The 12083-nt window shown below is 45.7% G+C and overlaps 1 protein-coding gene across 1 annotated transcript in view; it reads left to right on the top strand.

The window, feature by feature from the left end:
• ANKAR (ankyrin and armadillo repeat containing) overlaps positions 1 to 12083 on the top strand; it is a 1190398-nt gene that overhangs the window by 622341 nt on the left and 555974 nt on the right. The window contains exon 15 of the mRNA XM_085646861.1: positions 736 to 944. Coding sequence (XP_085502987.1) covers positions 736 to 944 — 209 coding nt within the window. The remainder of the gene's footprint in view (positions 1 to 735; positions 945 to 12083) is intronic.

Below are 12083 nucleotides of genomic sequence, written 5' to 3'. Positions count from 1 at the left end.
CACCGGGACGCCCTGGGAAAGCGGTGGCCCTGACACAAGTTGGCTACCTTTAGCACATTGTCAACATCCTGAGTATTATTGTATCCATCCCAGGCATTACTATGGACATCCCTGTAAAATTTGGATAACCATGACTTCTACTGTTCATTCACACCACAGCCTGACATTATGTTAAGGAGACAAAAAATCACTTTCACATATGAATGATGCTCTCCTTGGGTGTATAAGTTATCTCGGCATGTCTCCTAAGTTTAGAATGCGATTTCCCAAAAGTTTTTTTCACCGTCATTGGGTTTTACAAATATCTATATGGCAACTTTGATGAACACTATTTAAAAGGTCTAAAGCAGACTTAAGAGTGACAGTCCATCTCCACTACTATTCTTAATATATCAATTAAACTGGGACCTTCGATATATGGGCATTTCTTAGATGTTTTAGGAAAGAGACCAATCCTCGCTCTTCATCTTAATCCCTTGATTCTCCAGTTGTTCGAATCTCACATCTCATTGGTCAACAAATGTTTCTTCTTCACCCGGAACCTTACAGAGTTGTATTCCTTTACTTCCTAATGACTCACACCATATGTAGGTAGTATCTTTATTACTGTACTTGCCATTTAAAATAAGTTTTCTATAACACTTGATAAATAATGTCATGAGGGCCGTTATTGGATGAAATATGTGATGATGTATTGCCTGCAGTTGTTCATCGTGGTTTGTTTGTATCCTGCAGGTATCGAACAACTCCTCTGCTACTTGCAGCTACGTCTGGATCACTTGATACATTCTGCTTTTTGCTGTCTGTTGGTGCCAGTTGGGAGAAAGTGGACAGCCTGGGCAATAACATTGTTCATTTAGCAACTTTATATTTCCACACAAATGTTCTGAATTATATTATAGACCTAAACGTGCCCGAATTCCCTGTCTGGGATATCCTTGCAGGTAAGCATTTATGTTCTTAATATGTACATCACAATCGGCAATAGACAATATCACAAAAAATGCATGTATACTTTTGAATATATGTACCCAGCTATAGAACAAACAGAAAAGTAGTGATTGTGGGAATGATATTCAGTAATACAAGAACAAAGAAATGTTGCGCCCCCCGACCATTTGAAAAGGACATCTCCTTGCACCTTTCCTGATGTAATCCTGTGGTCAAGCCTGTCCAGTATGCCTTGTAATGGGAACTGATTCAACCGACGAATGGACTGGTATTTCTTACTATTTCAGTGACTCGTTTTTCCTAACTCAGAACCGGGGTTTTCGTACCAGCAAGGCACGATGAGAAATACATCTGGCATCTTAATTTTTCAATCAATTTAATGTATAAACTCAAATTTGGGTACTTTTAGTTCACTGGAATGCTCATTGAATTAATGAATTATGCTTTGCCTACGAGCTGGCTCCTAGGATGCTTTAGAAAATAAAACCTTTCTTTCCTTCTAGGTTTAATATTCAGATCCATTCTGAACTCCTCTGCCTGGCTGGTACATTATGCAAGCAGATACAACCACACCAGCGTTATACCATGCTGCCTACATTGGCTATTATGTGCAAAATCTGCTGCCTTGTGCACAGAGCACACAGGGTTCAAGAAATGGCAAAAGTCACAACATCTTTCTCCTCGAGCCTCCTAAAATTAGAGTTAACTGATGTAGTCGCTGTCGAAAACCACCTGTTTCCACTCAGGGTCAGAGGTCAAACAGTTACTCGCAAATACATCAAACAATGGCAGTTATTAGGAATAGGCATGTCTCTACTTGGTATAAAGAAAGGGCCCTCCCTACGCCTACCAGGGCCTATCAGCAAAGAGAAGAGTAAAAATATTAGGAAACAAAGAGTAACTGAGATCCGGCGAGCACCTATGATTCACCCCCCATCTATTCACCCAGACAGGATACACATGGATCAGCACTGGCCGCCCTCACTCCTCTAAAGAAAAAAAGTAGGTCAACCATGAGAGTATAAGTTAGTCACAGTTCAGTTTTTCCAGAAACACCTGTGAGGGCTGGACCGGGAAAAAATATACCCCTCCCCCACCCCCGCCCCATGATCCATTTACAGCTTCGAGGGGAATCCTACTGAAAACCTAAGACCTTTTGCCTCCAAGTTCAGTTTAATGCTCAGCAATGCCCTCTCTCTCACAATGGATGCAGGCCAGAGAAAAAGAGCAGCTGTGCTCCCTCATTTATAATTTTTTTTGGCCTTGGTGGCCTCTCTAAGGATAGGATCCCCCACTCTACCCACTCAACACCAGTAGCAGGGTGGTACCAGAGCCTCCATTGTGTTTCCTCAAATTAGTAGTAGGCTGGAAGGCCATATTCACCATTGCAGATACTTCTTCAGGTGTGATTCCCAACAACTCAGCCAACATAGTTTGACGCATAATGGCTCCAGGGTCACCTCTGCCGGGACACTCGATGTTAGCATCTGAGTGCCTCTCCTTAGATTATCCATGGTGTCAGTCCCACTTTCAGTTTTTTCTTTGCAGCCGTTGCATTTTCTCTGGAGTACCGTGCCTCCAATACTTCCAGATCCATCTCAGTTTTATTATCTTCTAGCAGTGTCAACTTTACATGGCAGGCAGTATATATGGAGGCAACTCCATTCAGTTATGGGTGCTAAAATGGGAAAACACTTCTTTTTTCACCCTTTGCCCATTTATCTTTTTTCCAGTGGATGGATATCCACGTTTCTTGGCATACCAAAGCTTAGTGAACTAAGGGCCTTATTTGGAGTGTGACAGATAAGCTATGCGGTCTCAAAAGTGGCCACTGTCCCGTCCGCCGTATTACAAGTGTATTATGATGGGATAGCTGTCACGTTGTTCCAGGATATGCTGTCCAGCAAACTCTAAATAGAGCCCTGAACTAGTAAAGTGCCAAATGTCGTGCAAATCAATCCATAAAATCAAAAGTTATAGGCTAATCAAAAAATGCCTTTTGAATGGAATGTGCTTCTGAACCATATATAACCTACTGGCAGTTATAGGTAGTTATAGTTAGGACCTCGTTACCATCGGAAAATGGCAACATTCTATTCCCAATAACTTTGGCGCCGATTGACGAATCTTCGCGAAATTTTCAAAACTAATTCTTTGTTGAGATCAGCTCCTATGTTGAAAGTTTGGGGGTGATTCGTCAAGGGGGGCCGAGAAAAAAGGGGTGTCCCAAAACGTGTTTTCTCCATGTTAATTTCCATAGGAAACTTTAGACAAGGCTACAGGTTGAACGGGTGAATGTAATTACCCCAAATTTGGCAGGGAGAAGGGTCTTGGTCTAGAAAGCACACTTTTGTTTATTTGGTGTAAATTCGTTCTGTACTTTTTGAGAAATATCGAAATTTACAGATATCGATATTTGGGAATTCCGCCATCTGATTAGCTGAGGTGTTACGAGCACGAGCTTGTTGCTGATTGGCTGCAAGCGGTGCGAGTGGTTGCAACTAGGAAGTGTTGGCCGCCATTTTGTGATTCCGTTGAAGCGAGTAAGGTGAAAAAAGGGGGAAAAATGGGGAAATAGGAGGGTAGGATCACTGTAACCTCTGTGGGGTGTTTAGGGTGTGCTATAGAGGGGGAGCGAAGTGAAGTATTTACCCCTACTGGTGTGTAAGTGGTGGGCTACGGAAATTAAGTGAGGTATTGGGTAGAGTCTGATGCGGGTAAGGTGAGCTGGTGCGGGACTCGGGGATTAAAGCGTGAGCCCAAATTGTGTGTCTTATGCTGTGAAGTCATGTGCCGTCGCCGCTGCACTACAGTTGTGGAAGTAGCGTCCGGATGTGTTTATAACTACTAGGATGAACTACTGACCCGTACTGGTATGAAAGTCCTGGGGTATGGAATATTGTGAGGTATTGTCTAGAGTCTCATGTTGCTCAGCTGAGCTGCTGCCGGAGTCAGGGATTAAAGCATGAGCCCAAACAGTGTGTCTTATGCTGTGAAGTCATGTGCTCTGGCCTCTGTGCCACATCTGTGTAAGTAGTGTCAGCATGTAGTTATAGGTACTTGTATGAAATTTTGTTTAGAACATTGTAGCTTGTGTATGGTGCTTAGGTGGTGTTGTATAGGGAGTGCGAAGGTAAATCAATTTGGTATTTGTAGAGCGCAAACTACTTACCCCTATGGGTGAGTAGAGCTGGGGATCAAAGCGAGAGGTCTGTGCTGCAAAGTGAGATGGTCTGTCCGCTGCGCCACAGCTGTATGGAGAATAAATTTTGGCAATGGTGCGGGAGTTGGCGTTATATGGCCCTAAAATAGGGGGCCTAAGTTGTAAGTTATAGGGTGGCTCTAAAAAGAGCCCTTGTGTTCATTAGTTGGAGCTACATATAAGTGCGGATGCACAGCTTCAAGTTATTCAGGAAAATTCGGTTTCCCTATTCTGTATATATCCGCCATGTCAAAATGTATGTTGTTGTTGTATATGGGTCCCATTTTGTGGTCTCTGAGGTATGTAGAGACAGCTTTGTTGACTTTTTTCCGAGATTTTTCAATCTGAGGACAAAATAGTTTAGACCTTTTCCACTTCTGTCTTTGGCATATATTGGAATATACAAAGACAGTTTGAGACAAAAGTAACATCAATTGCCCAAAGGTGTCCTTCATAAGCATTTCCAAATCTACCCCAGTCAATGTGTCTAGGTCGTTTCCACCACAGTGCACAATCATGAGGTCAGGGTGTTGGAGATGCAAACAGGTTTTAACCAAAGGCAACAATTGGTGCCACTTCAATCCTCTCTGTCCAAACCATTTAATGTCCACATTTTGTAAACCTAGGTCTAAGTCAATACGTCTCTGTACTGCATACCTCTTGCACCAGAAAACATAGCTATGTCCTACGATCCACACTAGCATTTTGAAGGTATGGCTGGAAGGTATGGAAAGATGTCTGTAGCTCATGCAGTTCCTTCGTAGAATAAGAGATATGTTGGGGAACTAGTTTCTTTTCGCATACAAAATGGTACCTGATTGGGAGATGAAAAGCATTGTTTTTTAAAAGTAGGGTGCACATTCGTTTTGTGCAAAAGTATGTTTGTGATTGGTTAAGAAAAAGCAGTTTTCACATACATATTATAGTACATATTATAGGATAAAATGTTCTCAACTCAACCACACCTGCTACTTGCATTTGGAAGGCACTGTTCAAACTTAAAACAATAGTGAGCTTTTAACCTGCACGTGCCATTAAATGTTCGAGAAAATGTTGCAAAAAAATATCGTTAGATTTAAAAAAAAAGGATGATCTTTTAACCTCCAAATGTTGTAGAATGTTCTAGAAAGTGTGTTGATAGAATACATTGCATTTCTGACTTCGATGTGTACTTGAATATTTAAAAAACTATTTATATGGAAAAGTAGAAAGACAGTAATAGAGAGAATTTTTGAAAGCTAAAAGAATCAAGGAACTATTGTAATTTGTTCTTGATTACCTACTGGCGGTCGCCAGTTGGTAGTTATCACTGTTAACGGTCTGAAAGTGCGGTGTTGCTCAGAGTGGCATGGTGGTGATATGATATGGTGCTACACTCGGGTATGAAACAGAGAGTCTAAACTGTGTGTTCATTGCTGTAAAGAGATATGGTCTGGTGTTTGTAGCAGACGTGTGCAGGTAGTGTTAGTAGGCGTTTATACCATACAGGGAGTGGGAAGCGAACTACTGACCCCTACTGTGTGTTGATAGTAGACCGGAAGCGGGAAGCGAAGTAGTTACGCCTACCAGTGTGAAGACTTGGGGATGACACCAAGCTGATTGCTGTAAAGTGATGGGCTCTGGGTGGTGTAGGATACTAGCCGCTGTAGTATACGTGTGTAAGTAGTGTTAGTATGCGTTTATAGTATATAGGGAGTGGGAAGCGAACTACTCATCCCTACTGGTGTGAAGACTCAGGGATTAAACCGTGAGCCTAAATTGTGAGCTCATTGATGTAAAGTGATGTGCACTGGGCGCTGTAGCATACTTGTGGAAGAAGTGTTAGTTTACGCTTATATAATATAGGGAGTGGGAAGCAAAAGTCTTACCTCTACCAGTGTCAAGACTCGTGGATGAAACTATGAGCTCATTGCTGTAAAGTCATGTGCTCTGTGTAGTATTCCATTGTATGTCATAGTAGAATGTTAGTATGTAATTCTACTAGAATCTAAGGGGCATATTATCAAGGAACGGCATTAAAATTATCGGCGCTTTAGCGGCAGGAAACTGCCGCTAAAACAGCAATAATGGGCTTGATAATATGCCGTAGAGAATTCCAATAGAAGGCCATGTTAACACGAGAACATGGACCTCTATTGGAATTCTCTACGGCATATTATCAAGCCCATTATCACCGTTTTAGCTGCAGTTTCCTCCGCTAAAGCGGCGATAATTTTAACGCCGTTCCTTGATAATATGGCCCTCAGTATGTAATGTTAGAATGTAGGGCTGTCATGAGGGGAATCTTGCAGAGTTTGTACATGGTGCTGGATTAGACGGTTGCTTTGCTGTCTGCTCCTGTTGGTGGTTGTTTCAGGTGTCTTGTTTTCCTGCAATAAATCTACTTATTGGATTCACTGCTGTCTGCCTCTTCACTACATAAATTTGGCGACGAGTGGGAGAAGGCAAAAAGAAGGCACCACTCAGCAATATGTCAAAATTGCTTGCATTGTGCTGAAGACCCGTTTTGTTCGTGTAGCTGTTTCTACTCATGCCAGGGTTGTCGGCTCATTGAACTATGTCATCCGACTTCTGGTAGGATTCATATTTTTAGATTTTGCGCTTCCTCTGCTTCTTCACGACATTCTGGTCACTGTACTACACGTGTGTAAGTAGTGTTAGTATGCGTTTATACTAACAAATGCATCATGGTAGTAGGGCTGGCGACCTCTCAGGCGCAGCTCATACAATGTCCCGGGGTGTGCATTCGCTGGACATTTGTGTTTGCTATTAGAGGGTGGTGCATGGCTTCCACCCTGTGATAGCAAATACTTGTTCGACTACTTGAAACGAGAGGAGGAAAACCTTGTATCGGGGATGTGGATGGTAAAAATGGAGAGAAAAGAACAAACAATAAAAAAAGCAGGGTCTCACCCGTTCTTTTAAATGGGGCCCCTGGTGGGTGGGTAATGTTCTGTGGCCAATCCAATTATTATATTGCGGGGTCTCTGTAGGACTGGGGATCTTAATGTCACATGTAAATTAGGCGCGGAAGGGCACAGAGACGTTTTGCAGCCTAGGGGAGCGCCACCTTCCCGGGTATTGTTTACTAATTGTTCGGGGGGTTCGAGGCCAACTGAAGTCCGGGGATCGCCACACTCCGGGTCTTTATTTAAATATGCAGGGTGGTCCTCGGCAGTCCCTGAAGCCTCGGTGGTCCTAGGCAGTGCCTTATTTGTAATGACACGGGCAGTACTTATGGTGTTATAAAGTGATACACTCCTAGAACTCTTGCAGTTGTAAAATTACCCAGGCTTCATTTGTCTAATAGTCAGTTAGATTATGTTTGGTAGGTGCACTCTAATATTAAATAATGTTGTCCTTAAAATCTCCTATGAACAGATGATTTTCACAATAAACAATAGACAAGTGTCGTCAGAAAAAGAAGACCTATACAGTCAGTTATTTATTTGAAAAAATAAGTAACCTTAAAACAGAAATAAATAGAAATGCAACTTTAATAGAACAGTATAATAAAAAAAATGTGGGTTGTACTCCAGTGGAAGCAGCGTAGGAAACCTGCAAGAGAAAAATGAAACATAAGTATGTGTGCTATGTGGAAGAGGTAAAGAAAGGTAGTCCGAATGAAAGGACCATAGTGAGAATCGAAGGGATGGGGAGTTGGGTGGAAGGGAGAAGGGGAGGGAGAGTCAAAAGAAGAGAGGGAGGAGGAGACAGAGCGTCGGCCTGTTTCAGCCAGCCCTTAGTGTTTACCCTCCGTCACCCGTTTGTCTAGGACGCTGGGGTCTGCGAGAAAGAGTGTGGTTCAGCAAGTCCTTAAAATTAAATACATGAGGCTAGAGATTATGGGCCATATTATGAAGGAAGGGCGATAACATTATCACCGCTTTAGCGGCAGGAAACTGCTGCTAAAGCTGCGATAAGGGGTTGATAATATGCCCTTGTGAATTCCCTTAGAAGCCAAGGTTCTATGGGAATGTACAAGGGCATATTATCAACCCCTTATCGTCGCTTTAGCGGCAGTTTCCTGTTGCTAATGTGGTGATAATGTTATTGCCTTTGTTTGATAATATAGTCCTACATTATTAGCTACGGGAAAATCGCTTGCATGCACCCGTGCACCCAGGGTGCTGCGCCCCGACCCCTTCCCCCGCACTGTGCTCAATTGTAGGTCTTGCACACCGAGGCTTCACTACTCACCTGCCACCACTGGTGTGTCCCACTACGTGTTGGTGCAAGCTCCTAGTCCAGGGTATGTTTGTACGATAGACCAGGTCTCCGGTTGGGGACGGTGTCTTGATACCACGATGGAAGGTGTCAGAATGCCAGGGCATCATTGCGGGGTCAGCTCCCGCTCCAACCTTCTTGTGGCAATCACCCCTCCCGCAGAACCGCCATCAACAGGTGTCTGTAGGGCAGCGCTGCCCGTAGGTTCAGGCCTACCTTATGGTATAGCAGCTCTTTAAAATGAGACAGAGATGTGACTGAATGAGGTCAAAGATCACATCATAACACATGGCAATATTGCTTATTCGCACATGCGCAGTCTGGCTGATACATCCCATCCCTCCTGCAGCACCGCGCTGAAGAGGTGTCTGTAGGGCAGCGCTGCCCGCTGGCTCAGGCCTACTGTACAGTCCAGCAGGTCTTTAAAATGAGACAGAGATGTGACTGAATAACGTCAAAGATCACATCATAACACATGGCAACATCGTTTGTTCGGACCTGCGCAGCTAGACTGAAGCACCCCACCCCTCTCGCCCCAGCGCGGTCAGTTGGAGGCCCTGTTCTCCCAGGCCGCTCTGCTTACCTGCTGTCATTGTTGTGTGAGCAAACACTACGGGCAGCAGTGCTAACAATTCAGATGGAGTGTTTATTGTAGGAGAGTGTGCACCTCATGGATCCCTTTCGTAGACGACGGGCAGTAGGGCTCACAATTTAGAGCCTGTGTTGATTGCCAGGATGAAGTACACCTCATGGATCTATTTCTTTTTTTTATTGCGCATTGTGATATGCGAGGTGGATGCGGCAAGTCATTTGAGGTGGTGTGGAAGAAGAGGGACGTGTGGTGTTGTGGTTATCCTATGTATACGTACACAAAGTGGGCTGGGCTTGCGTACGCCAGGCCAGCGGAGGGGTGTGAATAATTGTTCCGAGGACTTGGGCGTTGTTCAGTTCCTGCCTGGCCAGGAAGTGTACTTATGTGTGTTTCTTTTGTAGTTTTGACCTCGCAGAGTGTGCAATTTAGATAAGTGTAGCGTGTGTTGGGAGGGCGGAAACTTTCGTTAATGAGATGGCATGTGATCTAGGATGTGCAGTCTGCCCGTGGCTGATGATGCTCCTTAGAGCCAGCAATACCCAGGCCGAAAGGCAGCACAATAATGCACCGACACACACACCAGGGGCATCGTGTAACACATATTTGTTTTTTGATGCAACGTTTGAGATGCATGGCAATCACACGTGGAAGGCTAATGTACAGAGCATGAATATTGATCAAGATGATCGTTGCATGTTGTGTGTAGTATAAGATATGTGTATACAGGAAAACACTTTTCAAAAAAGCTTTCTAAGCAGAAGAGGTGTCTCTCATCAAACGCTGTAGAGAGAATGAGTAAAATGGGTGGGGTCGTACAACTGTTACAATGGGAAATTTTATGAACCAATCAAATGCTTTTTTTTAAGGTCGCATGGCAATCTCGCACCGAGCGCGCAAGGAGGCCGCACCCGACGCGATTTTGACAAAATATATTTATCATATTATAAGTTTATTACAGTTAGAAATATATAAATGTTTAAAATAATTTAGATTTTCGCGTGCTCTCAGTTAAAGTTATTTAGATATACTTTTGAGACAAAAAAAAGGGAATGGCGTACCCAGCACGATACTATACGTATGTGATGTAACACAGGGCCTGGCAGCGTGTACTCGTCGAATACGCAACGCGCAGCAGGCGCGACCCCATACGTACATGACGTAACGCGTGGCTTGGTACTGCGTACCCGTCGGATACCAAAGTAGTACCTGTGGTGACTTCATGCGTATATGATGTTACATGGGACGCGGTGCCACAAACTTGTCGGATACAAAATGCGCATTCTTTACGAGTTTAGCAATATGGCGGATAGGATTCGTTTGGTGATGGAGCTTGGTACGCTACCGGTATGGGAGTGCAATTTTCTCCCCCCCCCCAAAAAAAATATACATATTTTTTGGGGAAGATATAAAACATTACATGATTTTTAAAGTTAAAAACAAGAAGTATAATAGAGTTCCAAAATATTAAAAAACATAATAGAAGAAATATAGGTTTTATAAACATTAAAATATGAAATTAACATTTAAAAAACCTTTGAAATTCACAGAAAAAACCATAGGCGATACAGACGTTATAGTTAGGAATTAGCATTTAAAAAACCTTAGAGGCGGAGTCAAGATGGCGGAGTGAACAGACGTGTGGCTCTGTAGGTCCTGCCGGCGATCTTCACGGCACCGGTCCTGGGACCGCCATCAGCACATACGGGGCAAATGTTGGAGGTCGGCTGACCCGCGACTGTGATGGGCATCGAACCGCCGATTCTCGGCCCGCCGGGGCCGGTGCGGAGACGGCTGGGGTGCTGCCGGGCCCAGATACTGAGGAGGTCGGCACTCGCTCGGAGCGTGAGACTGGTGGGGGTGGGGCCGTGGCCCAACAACGAAGGCTGGAGAGCCGTGGTGTGGAGCCGGCGGCACCGCTGCACCAGGAGGTCTGATCCCGCCGCTGCGGCAAAGAGGTGGCGGCCACGGGATCGCTACGTGACGAGGATCGGAGCCCGGCCGGGCAGTGGCTGCGGTACGAGGACGGCGCTGCTACAGCCACGAAGTCGGTGGGACTGACCTTCCCCCGGGAGGGGGAGTGGAGGATTGGGGCTCCGGGGAGGAGCAGCGAGTGGGCCTGGAGACTGCGGAGACGGCGCCGGGAGATCGGCGGTGGTTGGCTGATGCCCCGTGGCGGCGCTGGTGGTGAGCGAGGTGCACCCGTTTGAAAGGCCTGGACTGCTTGCAGAGAGCTGGAGGGGTCGGACCTCGCCATACCTGGAAAGTTCAGACCTGGAGCCTTAGCTGCGAGGGGGCAGAAGAGTTGGAAGGGTCAACTGAGTATGGAGGGCCGGTGAGCAGGCTTCGGTGGATGATCCCGCCCTGTGGCAGGCCGCATAGGGGTGAATGTTAACGGGGCCTACAGGTGCACAGCAGTGGACGGAGCTTGTGTCAGGACATGGGGTGGGACGGGTTCGGATCCACCACTCGAGGCTAAGAGAGGGTCGGAGTGACCTCCTAGAGCTTGGAGACTGACGCCCCATGCTGGTCTGAAGGACGGAATCGGAGGGTGCACGCGGTGAAGGAAGGGAGACGGCGGAGTTGAGCCCGGCGCCATTCCGGCGGCCCGGAAGGAGCGGGCTATGCCCAAAACCAAGGATTTGTTTGCCCAAGGCTCGGCAGATCAGATGGCTTCGGGCACGGAGGCGGGCGCCGCCGGGGGAGATTCGCCGCAGGCAGAAGAGTTGGGGCCGGCCACCAAAGCCTTCATGGAGTCAATGTTCGGTGCTTTGAGAGAGGACATCCGCTTACTCAAACAAGAATTCGCTGTGGAACTCAAAGAGGTGCGTCGTGATGTGGATGCAATTGGTGACCGGGTTGCGGATTTGGAAGGCAAAGGCGATGGCCGAGATGTGGAGATCTCGTAACTACAACAAGAGGTCATTCGGCTCCATGATCAGCAGGTGGACCTTCAAACGCACCTCGAGGATATGGAAAACCGCTCCCGTCGCCACAACATACGGATTCGAGGGGTGAAGGCGGATGACGGCTCGAAAGACCTGTTTGACTACGCACAGAAGCTTTTTAATCACATTTTGGGCAATCCGTCTGAGACTGAGATCCGGATAGATC

Source organism: Triturus cristatus, chromosome 3_2, assembly GCF_964204655.1.
Source record: "Triturus cristatus chromosome 3_2, aTriCri1.1, whole genome shotgun sequence".
NCBI lineage: Eukaryota > Metazoa > Chordata > Amphibia > Caudata > Salamandridae > Triturus > Triturus cristatus.
The sequence above is the reverse complement of the archived record's forward strand: the minus strand, read 5'-3'. Positions and strand labels throughout refer to the sequence as shown.